The 22,337-nt window shown below is 41.3% G+C and overlaps 1 protein-coding gene across 3 annotated transcripts in view; it reads left to right on the top strand.

The window, feature by feature from the left end:
* The window catches only part of INPP1 (inositol polyphosphate-1-phosphatase), a 35,958-nt gene extending 16,287 nt beyond the window's left edge, over positions 1-19,671 (top strand). For 2 of the 3 annotated variants that reach the window (XM_070359633.1, XM_005908572.3), the window contains exons 2-6: positions 9,272-9,535; positions 11,737-11,797; positions 14,691-14,891; positions 17,396-17,570; positions 18,937-19,671. In XM_070359633.1, coding sequence (XP_070215734.1) covers positions 9,332-9,535; positions 11,737-11,797; positions 14,691-14,891; positions 17,396-17,570; positions 18,937-19,498 — 1,203 coding nt within the window. In that variant the 5' untranslated portion in view covers positions 9,272-9,331 and the 3' untranslated portion in view covers positions 19,499-19,671. Of the gene's footprint in view, positions 1-9,271; positions 9,536-11,736; positions 11,798-14,674; positions 14,892-17,395; positions 17,571-18,936 lie in introns of those variants that run through there. The other variant, XM_070359637.1, reaches the window with a different exon arrangement.
* The last annotated feature ends 2,666 nt before the right edge of the window (positions 19,672-22,337 follow it).

Raw genomic sequence — 22,337 nt, forward strand, 5'->3', positions numbered from 1 at the left:
CTGCTGGAAAAGATTCTTTCTACAAGCCATACTTCTTGTGTCTTTTCTTTTTGTCTTGAATTAGGCATTAAATTTTAAAATATTTTATTTTTTCCCACAATTAAGATAGCTACACTGAATCTACTTTTTTTTTTTTTTAATATTCTATATGATTTCAGGTTTCATTTCTGACACCTCGGTGGTATGCTAAAAACATCTTTTAGCATACAGAAGTTTAAGTGTGTAGTTGGAAGGCAGCGGATAGAAAAGAGCTTATAGTTAGTGAAAATGTTTCTAACTCTGGAGGAGAGGATAAAAAGGAGTCACTATCAAATTTAAAAGTATTTCTAAATGGAATATTTTTTCATACTTTTCAAATGCATTCTGAGAAGATATTGAAGTCTATATTTCAATGGCAATATTATACTAATGTGAAATACTTATTATGTAGATCAACTTTTTTTCCAGCACATAATTTTTGTTACAAAAAAAGTCAATATAGTTGACCCTTAGCCAACCAAGGCAGTTGCAGTAGCTAATAGCGTTTCCCTGTTCTGCTCCTGAATACCCAGTGAGAGACATCGCTGATGGTTGAACCTGGTGTTTCCTTAAATTGTCGAATAAAAATAGCTGAGTGACATTCCCTGTCCTCAACCCAGATCTCCTGGATCAATATCTCCAGGGGAAGTCTAAAACTCTATATTTTTAATGAATGTTTCAATTAATTCTTGATCTTACGCATTTGGAAAACACTACTTTAGCACAAGCTCTCACTTAAAAGCTACCTGAATAACATTTGAGGATAGAGGCTGTCTTTGTGCTCTATTGCTTTGAGCCCCATCAGTGAGCAAAAATGTGGGCTAATGTGGTCCAAGAGCAGCCTCAGTAGGGCTAGGGTGAGGTAGACTGATCAGCCTAGAGACAGGCTTGTATGTCAACATTGTCTGAAGGATGGGAAGAAGGGAGAGAGAAATGTGAAGGTTAAATAGATGAATTTACATATCCCCTAGTTAATGTCTTCTCTAACGAAGCCAAATTAAACTTACCATTTTGGGCCATTTAATCAATGAAATTAATCAAGATAGGTCACTGCCAGATGACAGAGCATGATATCAGAATCTTCTTTGGTGCTCAGAAATGTAGTTCAGTTGCTAATCATCCAGATACAGCTTTGCTTTGTTTTTGTAAATGAATGTAGGATGTATGTAGTGGTGGTGGTGGTTTAGTCCCTAAGTTGTGTCAGACTCTTGCAACCCCATGGACCTTCTCTGTCTGTGGAATTCTCCAGGTAAGAATACTGGAGTGGGTTGCCATTTCCTTCTCCAGTGGATCTTCCTGACCCAGGGATCAAACCCTGGTCTCCTGTGTTGCGGGGGGATTCTTTACTGACTAAGCTACCAAGGAAGCCCTGATTATACATAGGCTTTGATATAAATAAATATGGGCCCATGTGCCTAATGGCACCTGTGAAATGGCACTTGGGTATAAAACCAGGTGTAATAAACAATATGACAAAGGTGAATTTTGTGTTTACAAAGCTAAGAGGAAATTCTTCAGCCAACACTTATTGAACACCTCTGAGGTATGTGCTCAGAGTCATAAGAAACCACACACATTTAAATCTCCTGCCAGACAGAGCACAGAGAAGCAAACCAGTGTACAGTGTGTTGGAGGGCTGGGAAAGAAATTTGGCATACCTGCATTCTCCCATGGCCCTGGTACAAAAGATGGAGGGTCAGGTGTTGCTCCTGGAGGAGCCAACTGTCACACGGACTCTCCTCGCTACACACACACCCTTTTAAAAACTTTTATTCAATTAGAAAAGTATGCAAGGCCCGAGTGTGTAGCTTGATGCACTTACACAAAGCCAATCCGCCCACATAACCATCACTCAAATCCAGAACATTCCGAATGCCTAAAGGCCCCGTCATTTACCCCCATCAGTAAGTAATTCCTCCTCCTTTTCCAAGGGTAACCCCCATTGCAACTTCTAACACCATAAGTTAGTTTTACCTTCTCTTGAACATCAACTAAATTAAATTGCTCAGTGTATTTATTTTTTTGGTGTCTGACTTCTTTCACTCAGCAGTATGCTTTTGTGAGATGAATCCATGTTATTGCCCAAAGCAGTAATTCAGTAATTCTCACTGTTGTATAGTATTTTCTTCTGTAAGTCTGCCTCAGTTTATTTCATTTTATTGTTCATAGTCACTTGAGTTATTTCTACTGTTCAGTTCAGTTCAGTTGCTCAGTTGTGTCTGACTCTTTGCAGCCCCATGGATTGCAGCACGCCAGGCTTCCTAGTCCATCACCAACTCCCAGGGTTTACTCAAAATTGTGTCCATTGAGTCAGTGATGCCATCCAACCATCTCATCCTCTGTCATCCCCTTCTCCTCCCACCTTCAATCTTTCCCAGCATCAGGGTATTTTCTAACAAGTCAGTTCTTCGCATCAGGTGGCCAAAGTTATTGGAGTTTCAGCTTCAGCATCAGTCCTTCCAATGAATATTCAGGACTGATTTCCTTTAGGATGGACTGGTTGGATCTCCTTGCAGTCCAAGGGACTCTCTCAAGAGTCTCCTCCAACAAAAAGCATCAATTCTTCAGCACTCATATTTCTTTATAGTCCAACTGTCACATCCATACATGACTACTGGAAAAACCATAGACTTGACTAGACGGACCTTTGTTGGCAAAGTAATATCTCTGCTTTTTAATATGCTGTCTAGGTTGGTCATAACTTTTCTTCCAAGGAGCAAGCATCTTTTAATTTCATGGCTGCAGTCACCATCTGCAGTGATTTTTAAATTATGCTGCTCATAAATATTGTATATGTCTTTTAATATACATGAGCAGGAATTTCTGTTGAGGACAAGACTACAAGAGAAACTGCTGGGTCACAGGTTATGCTTATAGTCAACAAATTCTAGTTTTCCAACATGGTTGTACCAATTTCATTCACAGTGGAAGAGGCTCATTGCTTCACATCCTCAGCAAACCTTGACAGTTTCAATCTTTACTTTTAGCTATTTGGTCAGACATGCAGTGGTACCCTGTAGTGATTTTTAAGTTGCATTTTCCTGATAATTATTAACATTATCTTTTATTATATTAATAATTATTATCTTTTCATATATTTATTGGCCAGCTGAATAGCCCCTTTGATGAAGCATCTGTTCAAGTTTCTTGTCCTTGAATAGATTCTGAGAAGGCGAATAGACATCAGGCATACAGGCAGGAGGGAACAGCATGTGCAAATGAATGATCTGCCCAGAGCGTGGGAGTGAACGGACCGAGAGTGGGAGAGCAGCCCCTGAAGTGCCGGGCTTAGTCAGAGCCTGTGAAGTGCTGACAGTAGGATCGCAGAGATCAAAGTAGAGCTACACAAAAGAAGCACAGGCTGTCCCGTGCTGTCCCACTCAGTGGGTTTCGAGAAACATGTAATGACCAAGTCTCTGAAAGCTGAACAAAGCTTATACACTGGAAGGACAACTCAACTTCCAATGAGCTGAAAGGTACAGTTTATAAATCCCTATTAGTGCTTGTGGCACGGTCTTCCTTCTGGCCTATGTGACCGGGTGGGCAGATGAGCATCTCCTAGGGATGTCAGGGGAGGCTGCTGTTAGCAAATTGCACATTCGCCATCATCGGTTGATCCAGTTGAGCCCGTCTGTGTGGGCTCACTTCTGTACACCATCCTTTCTGCTTGAGCAGCTTCCATTCTCTAAACTACTCCCTGAAGCAGCCCTAAACTGGAAGGGGATGAGGAACAAGGTCTCTGTTCCCCCTACAAGAGCAATGTGAGCTAAAGAGGGTTTTGGCCAGCCTCAGCATGTGCCCGCCCAGGGTGAGTCCTGGACAGCTGCGCCCTGTGAGAGGTCACCAAAAACACTTCTAGTGAAACACCCAGGTATCTCATGGAAGTTGAGCTGTTTTCCCCAACAGCAATAGCAGTCAGTCACGGCCACCACACAGTCATTGCAAATTGCCAGTCCTCCAGGGATGAGTGAAAGAGTGAATTCAAGTCATGAATGGTGGGAATGGGGTGGAATTGTCTGATGGCAAGAATGTGGGCTCTATAAAAGGAGTGGATTATCTGCAGGAAGGAATGACTGTCACCAGAAATGCTCTGACCTACTTGCCTACTCATTAGCGAGCATTTCTGTTTTGTTGATGCCCCCGTCTGTTTTGTCCCACTTCCATCCTCACAAACAACACAAGGGCACGGCCAGCTTCCGGTACAACCAGGCCCCTCCCACAAGAACAGACACCATTGGCCTTAGAATCTCTATAGATTTCCTGACAAAATGACCCCTTGACAGAATAATGACCCTCTGGAGCCATCTGTAGGTAGTCTACCGTGAAGCCAGAGTAGTCTTCAACATCCAGGAGCCAGAGTTTCTACCCAGACACCCAGAAACCGAAGCAATCAGATCTGGCCTTCATAAAGGAACTTTTTTCTGGGTCATTTGAATAATCTCAAGTAGATTCCAGCCTTTTGGATTTAATAGAGTAGTAAATTTTCAGAAAAGATTTCGGTGACCCGTAACAAAGCTGCCAACCTCTTATTTTTCAAGTAAGGACTGTGGTTGTGAGTTCTGTGAAACTGTATTTAATAGTAGTTGCTGTCATTTGTTACGGGCTTCCCAGGTGGCGCTAGTGGTAAAGAGCCCACCTGCCAATGCAGGAGACTTAGAGACACGTCTTTGGTCCCTAGGCTGGGAAGATCCCCTCTACTGTATGTAAGGCTCTGTGCTTGATCTTTAAGCATGTATGGTTTCTTATGACTCTGGGAGCATGTTCCACAAGATAAGTATTGTCTTCATATGGCAGATGAAGAAAGAGGGTAGGTAAATTACCTAATGCCACACAGCTAATTCGGAGAAGGCAGTGGCACCCCACTCCAGTACTCTTGCCTGGAGAATCCCATGGGCGGAGGAGCCTGGTGGGCTGCAGTCCATGGGGTCACGAAGAGTCGGACACGACTGAGCGACTTCACTTTCACTTTTCACTTTGCTGCATTGGAAAAGGAAATGGCAACCCACTCCAGTGTTCTTGCCTGGAGAATCCCAGGGATGGGGGAGCCTGGTGGGCTGCCGTCTATGGAGTCGAATAGAGTCGGACATGACTGAAGCGATTTAGCAGCAGCAGTAGTACCTTATAATAATAGTTTAGTGATTATTGATCCCATGATTGCTCATTTCTTCCCTTAGTTAACAACTAACAATTTATGAAGATTTTATTGGCTAGAGCATTGGCTTAGCCAATAAAGTTTGCTACCAGTTTGCTTGGGCTTGAATCTTGTCCTAGCCACTTCCCACCTGTGTGGTTTTGGGCAAATTACTTAACCCTCTTGTGCCTCAGTTTCTTTATCAGTTAAAATATAGATAATAGTATTTTCTTCGTAGGGTTGTATGAGAATTAGAGTTAACAATATGTAGAGTGCTTAGAAGGATACCTGCCATAAAGCACCTACTGCATACTGGCTGTTATTATTTTAGCCTGGATCTGTGTCTGTGCATGGATAACTGAGAGCACATGCTCCCACAGAGATGCCTGAGCCCCACGGAGATTACCAGCACAGTATTGAAGGATGAACAGCCTTAAGAACAGTGGCCATTACATCTCAGTGCTGAGCGTCATCTAGGAAGCTGACAAACATACAAATTCCTGGGACCTGTCTCCAGAGGTTCTGACTCGCTAACTTGAGATGGAACCCAGAAATCTGTCTTGTAATAGACACCTTAGGTACTTCTAACGTGGTTCTCAGAACACCCATTAACCACTAATCCCAAGGAATTTCTTCCATATTCAAGGCTATTAAATTATGGTAAATGCAATAGCTTACTTACCTGCTGCTGCTGCTGCTGCTGCTGCTGCTAAGTCACTTCAGGCATGTCCGACTCTGTGCGAGATCTGGAAGCAGTTAACGGAGAGAAGCACAGAGGACGGGGCCTCATTCATTCGGACAAAACAGTCCAGTCAGCCAGAAAGCAGCCGGCTAGCTGTGCAAATTAATTAGGAAGTCTTGCATGTAGATGATGATGGCTGGGAGAAATTTTTTTTTAAAGGGGGCTTGGACCCTGGAGCTAAAGAAATTCTGGGGGTGGCTTACAGAAAGCCTCGTCCTGAGCTGAAACTGGGTGTTCAGCCTGGAGCTTGACAAGATACCCTAGTGTTTCCAGGTTCAGAAGAAAGGGTGGTTAAGGTTGAGCGCTGGGATAACCTTGGAACTGAAAAACCTGGTTTACTGTGTTACGATGAATTCTGAACATCTGTGCCCCTGTTAATTATGGGACTGAAGTTTAGAGCTGAATTTTTTCCCCTGTTGGTCAAGTTGCTCTGCTCAGGTGACGTGAGAATACTCATTATTGAGGAAATAAAGATCAGGTTCTCAGGTTCAAAGGGGAGACATACCAAATCTCTCAGCTGCTGTATAGAAACTTATCAGGACTAGGTTGGTGAGTTTTCTGTGTGAAGAGAAGGGTGGTGGTGGTGCCTGGAGCTTGTACCCTGTGTAACTCACCTGAATGAGTTCTCAGGACATCATGGGGGAGATTTTTGGTTATTCAACGGTGTGGTGGTACGGTGTTCCTTTTAAAAAAGGTAATCGGTTTTAACAAAGTGGAGTAAAATAGACAATACTGGTATTTTTTAATAATACCCATTGGATGGAAGCTTTTATTTCTTTTGGCTGTACTGTGTGGCTTGTGGACTTTTTGTTCCCTGACCATGGATTGAACCTGGGCCCTCAGCAGTGAGAGCCTGGAGTCCTAATCACTGGACCGCCAGGGAATTCCCTACTGGTATTATTAATCTAGGGGTAAAGAATCTGCCTGCCAATGCAGGAGACATAAGAGATGTGGGTTCTATCCTGGGTGAGGAAGATCTCATAGTGGAGGAAATGGCAACCCACTCCAGTATTCTTGCCTGGGAAGTTCCATGGACAGAGGAGCGTGGTGGGCTACAGTCCGTGGGGTCACAGAGAGTCAGACGTGACTGAGCACGTGCACACGCACACACACACTGACTGTTAATCTAGAAAGTTTTCTAATTGGACTCCTTAAAATCTTCATGCTGTTTTTAAGATAAAAAGTTACTTAGATACTATTAGTTCATTAATTCTTTTCCCTTATAATAATTATATAATGCATCCTAAGAAATAAAAATTATTGAATTTATATACTTGGAACTTAATGTATTCTACTGATATATATGTATCCATGCATGTATATATTATATAAAACTTATAATTAATAGCATATAGATGCCATAAGTTATTTCTAAGATGCCTCAGCTATATTAATATAATTATTTTTCTTAATGTTGAAGTTTGTTGACCAAAGTGATTTTTTTTAATGTATTTATTCCTTGGGGGGGAAGCTAAGGTAGGCAGGTGTTTCTAATTTCTAACTCTACCGTCTGTGTCATCTGGATTTGTGCTGTTGCCATAGCACCTCTTTGTTTGGACAGATATCTTCACGACTTGCAGTCCTTTGTGCTTAATTGTCCTAAAGCATTTTAACATATCCTTTATTATTATAAAAACAGTATTATTTACTGTAGAATATTTGGTAATTACAGAAAAGCATAATGAGAAAAATCCTCCACAATTCTAGTACGCAGTGATAACCACCATTAAACATTTAACTACCATTAGAACATCATCTAGTCTTTCAAACTCTCTCTCCATATGTATAAACAGAGTGTATGTGTGTATTAAACACAAATTAGGAACATACTGTGATACTATATATACTTAACATTATAGCATTTTAACATATTCCTATTAAATTTCTTCAAAAATATTGTTTAATAACTATATAATAGTTTAATCTACATTCCACCAGTATTTAAGATGTTTTTAACTTTTTGCTACAGTCAATAATACTAATCCTTCTTGTGCAGAAATATTTAAAATGTTAAATATAACTTTCTTAAAAAAATATACCTTCCTTAATTCAAAATAAGGCCAACTGGAATTAGTGGCTGAAGGTAATGGCATCTCTAGGGATTTTGATCCATTTTTCTCAGATTTTCCTCTACAAAGCCACATTTTTACGTGCCCATTAGCAGAATATCAGCATCTGTTTCTACACCTGGAAGAATGAATGTTAACAGTTTTGCCCGTCTAATCGTGAAGTAGGATGTCTCATTGTTTTATTCACTTGCCATTTATTACTGTTGAGGTTGGACATATTTTCTGATGATGGTTGGCCCATTATCTTAAGAAAATAGCTTGTGATTTTTAAAGCAGACTTGCTTAAGACAACACAGCGATGACAGTTGACAGTTAACTCCACTGCATTGACATCTTAACTGTTGTACTGTCAGCCTCCCACAGTCCATTAAGGGATTTTTTTTTTTTTTTTTAAGAAGTAAAGTATTTGTTGCAATAATAAAGAGCGTGAGCTTGTGTGTACGACGGAGTCTGAGCCCTGCCGTTTAGTCTTATGTAACCTAAACGAGTTGCTTAACTTCTCCAAGCTGCAGTTTCCTTGACTATAGATAAGGCTGATAATCCTCACAGTAATTCTCATAATAATGAGATAGGAATTATTAAAGCGTTCAGTAAAATGCAGCTACTGTTGAAACAGAGAAATGTTTCTCTGCTATTTACCCAAGAGGTATGTCAAGGCATTGTAGCATGCCTCTTAGAAGCCAGGACTTTTCAAATCCCAACAAGTTGCATGTTTTACTTCATTTTATTATTTAAATTTGCTGTAAGCGGCACAGCTAGTGGGACATTTTAAATAGAAAAAAAAGCAGGGGGTCGGGGGTGGGGGGAGCCGGTTGGTACATCACCTGGGCTGCTAGCTTGTGTGTGGTCTCAAGAGTCTTGCAGGACACTGAGATGTCTGCCGGGGTGGTGCTTGGTACTTTAGGAAGTTGCTCCCAGACTGATAGGATAAACCCACTTTCACTTCTTCCTTCTCCCAAAGGGTGAAGGAAAGAGCACTACTTTAATAGTGTTGCCAAGCTCATGTGCTCATTTGAAGGTCATTTCATGAACTTGGCTTTTCCTTCTAACATTGTGTTCGTGTATCCACCTGCCTATTGGTCTAGAGTTTGGTAAATATAGTGTAGACTCTCTCTTTCACCGAAAAGTCAGTTTTTTGCCTAATGGATTTGAGACTATAAGTATGTTGATCTTGAAAGATAAGTTTCAAGTTTTAGATGAAGCTTCCACCTGAGGTTGTGACTGTGATCTCTACTAGCCACTCAGCCATGCTCACAGGTTGACTCACGCTCTCTGAACTGCTTTCTGTTTCACATTCTTGTACTTTCCCAGCTGACAGCTCAGCGGGTGGGTGCCTGTTCCACCAGCTGCTGCAACCAGCCAGGTTCAGAAATGTCAGATATCCTCCAAGAGCTGCTCCGAGTCTCTGAGAAAGCTGCCAACATTGCCCGGGCGTGCAGGCAGCAGGAAACCCTCTTCCAGCTGCTGATAGAAGAAAAGAAAGAGGGAGAAAAGAACAAGAAGTTTGCAGTTGATTTCAAGACCCTGGCTGATGTACTGGTACAGGAAGTTATCAAAGAGAATATGGAGAACAAGGTAAGGAATGTCACAGCCAAGGTAATTGCAAATTATTTGCCCCTGTGGTTCCCGCCCCCCCGCCCCCCGTAAAACAGCTCGCCTCCTCCTCCCCACAACCCGCCCCCCAGCACCATGGATTCTAATAAACAAATAGGTTTTCCCCCCTTATTTTGACTGTAGTATTACTAAAATGTGTGTTACAGGAAAAACTTAAATGTTGAAAAATAATCCTCCTAATTCTATCACTAGAGAAAACCACAACTGTTTTGCTAAATATTAGAATGTTTTCCTTCTATGTGTGCATGGCAGGTTTAACTTAACTCTATAAAGAAATGAGAACATACTGTTTAATAACTTTTTTTTTAACTTGATAATATTAAGTCCCACCTTTTGACATAGTCATTTACCTAATGGTTGCCTCAGTGATAGCCTCATAGGGTTCTGGAGCCTTAGAGTCTCTCTTTATTTTAGTAGGAAAACGTTGTTTGTAACTAACAATGATTGTAATTCTAGGTATTTTAAGCTGACTAGGGTAAATAAACTATATTCATAAGCAGTTATAGCAAACAATAACAGTAGCAGGCACTTGTAAATGCTTACTATGAGCCAAGTACTTATCTAAGGGCTTTAAATATATTAGTTTAACAAGTAACAATTTTATGAGGTAAGAACTATTTCAATGTAATGGGAGAGAAAAGGGAGACACAGAGGTTAAATAACTTGCCTAGGGTTGCACAGCAAATGCATGGAAGACCTGGTTTTTGAACATGGGCTGACCAGCTCCAGAGTCTATGCTGCTTGTGATACTATATTACCTATTATGTAATAATCGAATTACTTTTCTTTTAGATTTGGGAGGATAGAATTTTATGTCAGAAAGCCCTACAAAATATTGGAATTGTTTCTATGAAATTCTCAAAATGTTAGGGATTGTTTAGAATAATTTAAGTGAGTCCTTGACCACAGGTAGGAAGAGAGAATAAATGACCCCTTGAAATTTCTACAAACTGTTCTTTTTCATGCCCTATACAATCTGGATCCAGTGGAAGGAAATTTATTTTTGTTACTGATCAAGAGAGCTGGGTAGAAGGGGTGGTTGAGCAACTGGATTAGAAGTGTAAGTTTTGTGGGCTAATATTTGCCTCAGAGCATTATAACAAGTTCAGGCAGTTGTTCATTCACGAAGTATCTGCCAGGATTTATGAACACATAAATGACACTCACTTTTGGTTTGTATAAAGTGTCACGACTCTTCCTTACGAACTACAGCCTCAGAAAGGGTCTCTAGGCAAACTGGGGGGCTGGAGCTTCAGCCTTTGATGACTTCATCGAGAGGTTCAGTGCCAGTATGTGGTGACTTTCATTGTTCTTCAAAAGAGTTAAAAATAACAAGTAGTTGTGGGCACTGTTACATCCATTGGCCATCTGTGAATAACTGAGCTCAAACATTTGAAGCATTTCCTTGCTTTCATTGCCTGAGAATTGTACTCTTACCATAATTCAGCACATATTTTGAGAGAAATTATCTTTACTACAGAGAAAATCAGAAGCAAAATGTGTCCAAAAGCTTCCTGGTCATACAAAGATGAGAGAAGCTTCCTATTTAGCTTGTTTCTTTTTGTTTGTTTCTTCATTCCATCAAAATATTGATGCATAAGTTGTTGGCAAGTAAAATATTTCCCCTTTTTTGCTACATGGCCTTCCTAGCCTGATGGTTAAGGATACCTTAACATGTGCAGAAAACAAAATTAAATGTTATCCTCTGTTCCTTTCTATCCGGGTTCAAGTAATCATCTTGGGTACTTGTCAGTAACATTAACTTGTGCAAGTTACTTGGGTACTTTGTAGGAGCAGCAGTTAAAACATCTCCTTTGTAAGCATTCTAGCTCATGGCCCTTAACTAGAAGGATGAAGTTCTAGAAGTACTTCTGCAGACTCAACAGAACATAAAGAAACCAGACTTCTACCATGATTTGGACTTTCTAAAGGGGCAAAGGAGCAGGGAAGTATAGAAAACTACTGATATTAGAAAAGTGCGGAACCAATCTGACTTCACTTATTATACTTGGATTGATTTCTGGAATTGTAAACTCTCAAATTTCTGACCTATTGTGCTATTTAGTTTGAAATATAAAGTGGAAATCTGTTCAGAATTGAGCATGAATGTGGGATTTTTTTTGTTGCTGTTTTGCATTCTTGTCATATTCTGAATCATTCAGTTTCCAGGCTTGGGGAAAAAAATTTTTGGAGAAGAATCCAATGAATTTACTAATGATTTGGGTAAGTACAAGAATCTTAATATAATTTTATAACTTAATTATCATATGGTATTTTTATTTTCAACTTACATCATGAAATGAATGTTTGGAGGCCTTTCATGTAGATAACACATTTGAATGTTAAACTTCATTCAGCACTTCAGGATAACCTGCCACGTAAGACAGAGATGCGGCATCTTAGAATTATTTAGCAAGTTCACATGTATTCTAGCTGTAACTCTGTAGCATTGAACAATGATTTAACCTTTGGGAAAGTTGCACGGCCCTTTGAGAAAGTTGCACGGCCCTTTGAGAATCTGATGGAAGTTATAGATGCCCCGCAAAGGATGCAGATCTACACAGATGTGCAGACAATCTCACGTCCAAGTAGACCCATTTGTGGACCTCCTGGAGAGCCCATGGGCTTCCCCGGTGGGTCAGCAGTAAAGAATGCACCTGCAATTCAGGAGACCCAGGTTCCATCCCTGGATCAGGAAGATCCCCTCCAGAAGGGAACGGCAACCCACTCCAGTATTCTTGTCTGGAGAATCCCATGAACAGAGAAGCCTGGTGGGCCACAGTCCATGGGGTCACACAGAGTCGGGTAGGACTGAGTGACTGACACTTTGGGTAGTCCACAGACCTAGGCTGAGCATGTGCAGAAGCCCCTGTCCCTGAATGATCTCTGCTTCTCTGGTCTCAGAACCTCTGTAAAGGGAGCGGGACAACCTAAAAGGTTCCTTTTAGCACCAAGTTTTAACTCTAATTGGTTTCCTGTGAGCCAAATTCTCCTTTGATGGACCCCCGTGTTCCCTTGTGGTAGAGAGAAAAATACAACATCTCTGACCCTTTTTTAGAGAAGCAAGCGGTTTTTAGTTTGCCTGGGTTTTGTTTGTTTTATGGTAGAACATTAAAATAGTGAACTTTAAACAGATCATGTGACAAATAGTTAAACATCTAGAGGCATATTTACAAAGGAAACTAATTTCTGGATTAACTGTGGGAAAAATTTGTCATTTCATGGGATGCGTATTAAGATAGTTCTGTGACAGTAAGAAGAAAGAAATGTCAGTTAAACTTAAGGTTAAAAAAAATCACCTGTGACTTACCCCATAAGAAATCCTACACTGAAAAACCTATATTTGGCTACAGCATAAACAGTTATTGTAATATTTATCTAGAATGATAGAGGCAAAAATGCATTCCACATACATTTTCCTGAGAACTGAAGGAAAGGATGGTTTTAGTTTATTAGAGGGCAGAGACCTATGGTAGAGGAGGAGCTGGTGGATGAGGTGAGATAAGATCATGGAAGTTCAAAGGAAGGAGTTTCCTTAAGTATGATGAGAATTCAGCGGCAAACTTTAAGCCGTGGAGTAAGGTGATACGATTTGCTCCTTTGAGTGAACCCATGACTTTTCCCGAGCCTAGAGTAGCTGCTCAACAAGTGGTGGTGATTAACATTATTCCCCAACTTTAACAATCTCATGTAATTTGAATTAAACTTAATTGACTGATTCTTGCTGTTTCAGAATCGTCACTGTCATAGATTCACAGTGTGCTTCCCAAACTCGAACAGTCACAGGAGTCACCGGGGGATCCTGTCAGACCTCAGCAGGTCTGGGATGGGGACTGAAGTTCTGAATGTCTAACAGGCGCTCCAGTGATGGCGCCGCTGCTGGTTCTCGGGATGGCTAGGGATAGCTAGGAGTGTTTGTCGAGATACCTCAGGAGCCCCAAAGTGCCATGTTTTCTTAATTTTTAGAAATTTATATCCTGCATTGCTGTCGCTTTTTGTTGGTAAAAGTCCTAGGAGAGCCTCTCTTCTCATTTGTGCTTGGGGGGTTGGAAACCAGATGAAGCAGGGGTCTAAGAAGTATCTTTAAAGTGATGGCGAACACATGGACTTGGTAACGTGGGGTTCCAATTGCGGAAGCAGCTTTGCTTACATCCTGATTCCCAGTGGTTTCACAGAGGAGAGCTATTCTACATATGTGATTTAGAGTCCTACAGCTTTACCACATTTAAAGACGAATGTATGTCATCTTATATTTACGGAGCATAGACAGTTTTTAGTTAAAAGCAGCATCATAGAGGGAGGTAGAAGCCTTTCTGTGTACTTATTAAAAACTCTTTTCTTTTCAATCAACATATTCAAACGTGAACAGGGTGACCTCCAGGATATTAAAAGCCACAAGGTAAAAGACACAGAATATTGTTTATCAAAGACTCAGGGTTCAGGATTCTTAACATGAGCTGCCTTAAACTGGATACAAAAACTGTGCATGTGCCCATGTGGGAACTTTTTTTGGAGAGAAGGCCCTTTGGTGCCTGGATTTCATTTCTCACTGTGAGGTGGTTGAGTGACTACTGAATCAGCTTTGACTTTATGAAGCCCACTGGGGAGATTCTGGCGGTTAGCCAGATTAGGAGACACTAGACTGGATATCTTTGTGTGTGTGTGTGTATGTGTGTGTTGGTCGCTCAGTTGTGTCTAATTCTTTGTGACCCCATGGACTGTAGCCCACCAGGGTCCTCTGTCCATGGGATTCTCCAGTTTAGAATAGTGGAGTTGGGCTATATTTAAAATGGATAACCAACAGAAACCTATTGTATAGCACAGGGAACTCTGCTCAATATTCTGTGCCAGCCTGGATGGGAAGAGAGTTTCAGGGAGGATGGATACATGTGTATGTATGGCTGAGTCCCCTCACTGTTCACCTGGAACTATCACAGCATTGTTAATTGGCTGGACCCCAATACAAAATGTTTTGGTGTTAAGGAAAAAGGAAAAATGAACAGTGGAATGGGCTGGATGTGTTATCCTCACCTAACCTGAGGTGCTTCTCCCAATCCCCTGTTCTTTCTCCTCTGAAACTTGAGATGTAATGGTCTTCAGTTTGTCTTTACTCTAGGGGAAAAGATTATCATGAGACTGGGTCCGACAGAGGAAGAAACAGTAGCTCTTCTCAGCAAAGTCCTTAATGGTAACAAGCTGGCATCTGAGGCCTTAGCCAAGGTTGTGCACCAGGACGTTTTCTTCAGTGACCCAGCTCTGGATTCAGTAGAGATCAACATTCCACAGGACATCTTGGGAATCTGGGTGGATCCTATAGGTAAGCAGGGGAGAGTGTTTGCTTTTGTCTATTTGCTCTTCTTAGTAATCCTTTTTTTGTGAGGGGGTAGTGTTGGAAAAATGAAAATTGAGGATATGGTTTAACTCTCCTAGAAGTTTTTAAATTTTTGAAGTTTTAAAATGATAAATGACTCTCACTGCTGTAACCTGGGTTCAATCCCTGGTTGGGGAACTGAGACCCCACAAGCTACACACTGGGGCCTAAATAAATAAATGAAGAGTTGAGGTGTGTATTATATACATATACACATATTTATAACACACGTGTGTGTATACACACACACACATATAAAGGCACATATACAAAACTGAATTAACTCATTTTTGAAAGACCTCAGGGGCCAGACTGCTAAATATGAGAGAAGAATGAAATGATGGCAGCTATAACTAATTGAACACACATGCATCTTGAGAACATTCAGCTCCGGCAGATTATTACCATCTGGAAGTACAGTGCAGATCTTCAGATTTAAAAATAATAAAAACGCAAATCCAGGTTTTTAAATGAGCTCTCACAATTTAACTCCTGGCTCCTAACTCACTTAAGTAAGTAAGCAGAACCGCTGTACAGATCAGGCAAAACACAACTGAATGTGACTCCTAGCAGTCGGTTTGTGAGTCCTGTGTATACCTCGCCATTATTTTTTTGGTCATGATTATGGTAGAACCATAATCTATAGTTCATTGTTTTAAAACTGTAGGCCTATCTCAATGATGCCGTTAATATAATGCCCTCGGTCTAAGTCCCACTTTTCCCCCAGCTTCCTGGCATAGTGTACCCAACACAACTGGGACCAATCATTAAGCTGAGTAGGCAGACTCCCCTCACCTTCTCCCCTACACCTTCTCCCCTACGTGATAGACATGCCTTTAATCACAGCAGTAGAGCATTCAGTCAGTGGATTGTTATGTAGACTATGAGTGTTTTCCAGGATCTTTTATCGCCTAAAGGTAAATCGGCCTCAGTTATGGTTTTTGAGGAACTGAAACCTTGTTTTGTTTTTGTCCTGAATTGATTCTGTTAGCTAGCTCTCTGGATCTTGTGCCTGGCACATCCTTAACTGGGTATTAATTCACTAGATGCTGGCAGTCAGCTGCTGGCAGGTACATCTTTTAAGCAGAAACCTCACTCCTTAGCTTCTTTTTCCCAGGTTCTTTGCGACCCCATGGACGGTAGCCTACCAGGCTCCTTAGTCCATGGGATTTTCCAGGCAAGAGTACTGGAATGGGTTGCCATTTCCTTCTCCAGGGGATCTTCCCCACCCAGGGATTGAACCCGGGTCTCCCGCATTGTAGGCAGACGCTTTACTGTCTGAGCTTCTTCCTCTTGTGACACCATTGTCTCTTTCCTCCTAATTTGAGGGACAAAACAAACAAGTAAAAAGGCAATTCCATCCCTGATGGAATTCAAATGAAATGGAATTCAGATTCCTGGAAGGAGACTTTCCCGCCCACCTTGGTTGGACCTGTCCTCTGATTAGTAAGAGCTCAAAGGAACCCCCATACCTTTTAAATGATTTTGACACGGTGATGAATATTTGAGTGCTTCTTACCATTTGCAAGGTGTTATGCCCTGGAGAAGCGAATGGCTCCCTACTCTAGTATTCCCACCTGGAGAACTCCATGGACAGAGGAGCCTGGTGGCTCCAGTCCTATGGGGTCACAAAGAGTTGTTCATGACTGAGCAATTAACAACACAAAAAGGAAGGAAGACATGCTAGCTGCCATAGGAATTGTAGACATGTCCCCTTTGTCCAAGAATTTATGTATGGTTGGGAAAATGAAACACAAGCAGCTTAAAAGTGAAGTACAAAATGTCAAATAATAATTCCATATAAGTGGCACCCAAAGGTAAAACGTGATTGGTTATTATCTTAGTCCATTTGGGCTGCTATAACAAGATACCATGGACTAGGTAGCTTTTAAACAAGATAAATTTATTTCTGACAGTTTCAGAGGCTGAGAAGTCCAGTATCAAAGTGCCAGCATGATTAGGTGAGGGTCTTCTTCCTGATTCATAATTGGCGTCTTTTCACTGTGTACTCGGATAGTAAAGAATCTGCCTGCAATACAGGAGACCCGGGTTTGATCCCTGGATCAGGAAAATCCCCCGAGAAGGGGATGGCAACCCTCTCCAGTAATCTTGGCTGCAGAATCCCATGGACAGAGGAGCCTGGCCAGCTACATTCCATGGGGTTGCAAAAGAGTCAGACACGACTGAGCGACTAACACACTGTACTCATAAAGTGGAAGAGACTAAGAATATCATTAATCCCATTCATTTGGGAGGACTGAAGTACCTCCCAAAGGCCCTACTTACTAATACCATCAACTTCTGAGGGTTAGAATTTTGGGGGACACAAACATTTAGACCATAGCTGTTACCAAATTAGAAATGATCTAGGACAGGTTTTATAGGTGTCTTCATCATTATCTTCTAAATAATCATTACCTGAATCCTAACAGATTTGCTTCATTTTTCAGATTCAACTTACCAGTATATAAAAGGTTCTGCTGACATTACACCCAACCAAGGAATCTTCCCCAGTGGACTTCAGTGCGTCACTGTTTTGATTGGTGTCTATGACATACAGACAGGGGTGCCTCTCATGGGAGTCATCAACCAACCTTTTGTATCACAAGACCTACACACCCGCAGGTAAAAATTGAATATTTTCGGCATATTATGGTTTTCAGAATTTACAACCTCAGCTTTGTTTATTGTCAGGATTATCTCTCCATGTGACATTCCCATGACTCGATACATGGGGCATTCCTACTAAAAATCTCCATGTTTGAATGAATGGTCCTTTAATTTTCAATCCTGGGTTTCACAACAAAATGTGAAAATGATCTAACGAAAAGATAAGTAGGTATGGCCAGGATTAGAACCTCTCCCTATAAAAACAAACAAAAAAACTGTCAGTATCACTTTCTTATCTGCTTCCACCTTCCTCACACTCCCGTGGACTGTTCGCAGAGCATAGAGGGTGGCCAAGCCTTTGGTTACCCTGATCCGCGGCCTACGGATCAGAGTATGACAGGGTTGACTCCAGAGCATGGCAGGGTTCAAGTAGAAGCAGCTTTTCTCCTGTGGTTTCAGCTTTTTACTGAAATAAATGACATTTTTTTCCACTCATGTAGAACTATATATTTTTTAATTAAATTTTGACTTGCTTCAAGTAACTAAGAATTGTTTGTTCTTTAATAGTCTTAAACTATACCTCTGCAGTGTTGATATTTTTCCTCTTCCCTGCCTTCTTCCAAACTGAAAGTGTTTGTTATCTTTAAAGGGTCGTCAAGAAGTTAAAAATAAGTGGGACTGGATGTTGACATAATCATGACCTAGAAATGGTTGACAAAGTAGTTGGCACAAATCCTGGGTTTGATAGCAGATTCTACCACTGATTTACGTTCTTAAACACTTACATTCTCTAAGCCTCAGTCTCCTTCTCTGGAAAGAAACTATCCAGCGTATATAGTAAGTTAAACATTGAGAAATGTTAGATGGTATTTTTGTTGTTGCCCACCACCACCCCCCCCCACCAAAAAAAAGAGTCCATCTTTCTTGATGTTAAAGCCAAAGTGGAGCTAGTGAATTGGAAGATGAAAAGGTGTTACCGGTTGAAAAAAATTCAGCATTGTGAAAGATTTGCGGATTGAAAATCTTATTTATCTGTTCATCTTTATCCCCATTAGACTTTAAATGCAAAAAGAGGCAGTGAAACTTCGCTGTGTTCCCAGAGGCTAGAAATCCCACAAATATTTTAGCACTGTCCTAGATGAATGTGATAATGCAAAAAAAAAAAAAACTGAACGCATTCCTAACTGGCAACAACACAGGCAGCAACATGCACAGGGAGTAACTTTTAGAAATGAATTAGCCATTTGATTACTATCTCTAGGCTTAAGGGCCTTGAGACTCACTATGTTATGTATTTTCCACATCAAGTTGGGAAGCCACAGGAGCAATGAAAAACCAGTGTGATAACTTGCCGCCACAAACTGAACGTTCTCTTCCGTAGGTGGAGAGGACAGTGCTACTGGGGCCTTTCTTACCTGGGGACCAATATCCATTCCCTTCTGCCTCCCGTCTCTACAAGAAGCAACAGTGAAACGCAGAGCCAAGGGACCCAAAACCCCAGCTCCGAAGGCTCCTGCCCGTTCTCAGTGGTCATTAGTACCAGTGAAAAGGAGACCATCAAGGGCGCATTGTCGCGTGTGTGTGGAGAGCGCATCTTCCGGGCAGCTGGGGCTGGTTACAAGAGCCTCTGTGTGATCCTCGGCCTCGCTGACATTTACATCTTCTCAGAAGATACCACGTTCAAGTGGGACTCCTGTGCTGCCCACGCCATCCTCAGGGCCATGGGTGGGGGCATGGTGGACTTAAAAGAATGCCTGGAAAGAAATCCTGACACGGGCCTTGACTTGCCACAGCTGGTGTATCACGTGGGAAACGAAGGCGCTGCCGGAGTAGATCAGTGGGCCAACAAGGGAGGACTCATCGCATACAGATCAGAGAAGCAGCTAGAGACGTTCTTGAGCCGCCTCCTCCAGCACCTTGCCCCTGTGGCTACACACACGTAGATGAGCTCCGTCCTCATGGGCTCCACAGCCCAACTGTGGACCTAATTTCCACATCTCTTGTCTTTTGAAGACAGCTTTGTCCTATTGACAGTCAACATTCACCTTCCTCTTTGGGGGAGCATTTTTCCATTATGTGTTCATAATGCTAATAAATGAATGATATTCATGCAGCAGTTAAATGTGTGAGATTCTTTATGGAGGATTTTGTGCAATTATTGCTGCTTGAAATGCTTCAATAAAATATTGAAGACAGGAAAAATTCCTGCTCAATTAATAAAGCTCTTTAGAACATGAGTTTAGAGATGATAAGTTAAGGTCACTGAAATATTAGGGAGAGCAAAGGGGGTTGTGTGTTTCCTGTCTGGAACAAAAATCTTCAGCTTTAGCCTTTGGCAGAACATTTAGAACTGTGAATCTAAAGCATAATTTGGCCATGTTCATGTGCTTTCAGTGACGCTGTTTCTTACAAGAATTAAAGCCCAGAACCCTGATGGCACCATCCTACTCATGAACTCTCACTCTCACACACATCCACACTCAGACACACATTCTGAAACTCTCTCTCAAATCTATATTCTTATTCTCTCATTCTAATTCTCGGATTCTGCCACTAATTATGTCTCTAGTTCTCTCTAATACTCTCACTTAACATACTCTTCTGTCAGTAAGACAGGAGAGGATAAAGACATTTCTGTAGTTTTTGCATAGTATTTATTACACTTCAAAAACCAGAGGTAGAGTTAAATACATACAGTCGTTGGTCTGCTAGAATCCCATGTTGAATGTCCTCTGAGGTGGGTGAGACCTCTTTTTCCTATCTCTTTAGCAGCCCTGGTGAGGAGAGATTTCCACCATCTGGAGATACCAAACTCTCAGCTATCTCCTTTCTGCCCTACGCCCTCTTGAGGCCAAAAGATTTTCTGCAGCATCCTCTGTTTATCTGCAATTACAAAGGAATCACAGTATGTCAAACTTTTAGTTTATTTTTTTTAATTTATTTATTTTAATTGGAGGCTATTTAAAGGTATCTCATTGCACACAGAAGATTCAACGACTTATTTAGTGAAAAAGTTACATAGCTTTTAAAAGTCTGTACATGCTTTGTGATTGATGGTGGGTCCTTGAGCTGTATATTCTAATTTTAAAGGTTGATTTTTAAGTCAAAGTGAGTTCATTCTTCACAAAACACATTAGAAACCAAACCCCAGAAACTAGTTGTGCTGCCTGATAGTCATCAGAATGGAAAAATAGAATATAGTTCAAGAAAAAGCATGTTGTGCACATAAACATTTTTAGAATATGTAAATTATCAATAACAATGCAGTGAAAACAGTCATCTTCAATGTGATCTATTTATTTATGTGATCTATCAATGTGCCATTTTATTGGGGGGGAAACTGGATAGAACGGAGAATCCAATACATTCTGTAAACATCTATTGCACACATCTGTCCATTGTCAATCTTTGCCAGAAAGCTAAGGCCCTTCCTTAAGCATGTGTGTGCCGGTCTTGCATTAACCACACGTATGGGAGTGTGATCTGTAGCTCTGATTTCTTTCTTTTTGGCTGCACAGTGTGACTTACTGGATCTTAGTTCCCCCACCAGGAACTGAACCTGACCTGGCAGTGGAAGTACCTATTCCTAATCACTGTTCCACCAGGGAATTCTCAGGCTCTGATTTCTTTAGAGGAAGAAGTTAAAAAATATTTGCCATATAGTCTGACAACATAATCATTCTGGATTTTAATTTTTTCCCCTCTATCTTTACAATTGTCTCATACTCAGTAAGTTTTTAAGACTCATTACTATCAATACTTTAAACGCCTTAAATTCTTTGTTTTCAAATTCATTTTACATTATACTTGATCTATTATTAAAGATGCCATTGAAATATGATTTTTGAATGAAGTCAATCAGTCTAAGCAAACACATAACTCAGTTGATGGAGTGGGAATTAGGGGTTGGGTGCTCCAAAGAGTAGCCTGTTGGTCGCCAAGATCGAGCGTCTTGTGCATCAGCCAGGGTTTTTTTGCAGGAGGCTGGCAGACAGATAAATCTGCCAGGTTGCTTAAATAGAGGATGATAAAAAGAGAGCCCCCTGCACATCAGTAAGAGCAGTCCCTGGGAAGCCAGGTCAGTGTTGGTTCCTCTCTTGCTCCTACAGCCCACATCCAATCACTCAGGAGATCGGTCCTCTTGGCTCAACCTTCCAAATATACCTGTTACTCTCTACACTAGCCACATGCTTCCACTTAACCATCACGCCAGTCTCAATTCAACTGCTCCTGAGGACTGGCAGCCATGTTGAGTAGGGTTCTAATGGTTATTTCCTTTTAATGCACTTTATGTATTGCTAATTTTTTGCTGTGGCCTCTTAAGCCCCTAGTTATAGGCTCTCTGAATGAGATTTTGACATGCCAAGGGGTAAAGGGCTTTCTGCTGTGTTATAATGATGGGAGTATGAAAAAGCAGATCTTTGAGTCTGAGTGTAAAGTCCTATAAGATAGCCCTTCTGTCTAGAAGAAGTGCAGCCAGGATAAGTTTGCAGTAGCATTAGGTTTAACTGTGAGTGGCAAAATGCCAAAATAATAATGGCTTAAATAAGATCAAAAGTATTTGGTGAGCAGTCCAGAGCTGAAAGGAGGCTCCACCCCAAAGTCCTCAGGGAGTCACACTCCTTCCATCTCACTGCTCTCCCAACCCCAGACCATGACCCTCCTTCTCAGGTCTAAGACAACAGAATCTGCATTTTAGGCAGTAAGACAGAGGAGAAGACAAGAAGGGAAGGGCAGTTTTTCACGTCACTGGCCAGAACCTAGCCACATGACTGCACGTAG

This window comes from Bos mutus, chromosome 2, assembly GCF_027580195.1.
Source record: "Bos mutus isolate GX-2022 chromosome 2, NWIPB_WYAK_1.1, whole genome shotgun sequence".
Lineage (NCBI taxonomy): Eukaryota > Metazoa > Chordata > Mammalia > Artiodactyla > Bovidae > Bos > Bos mutus.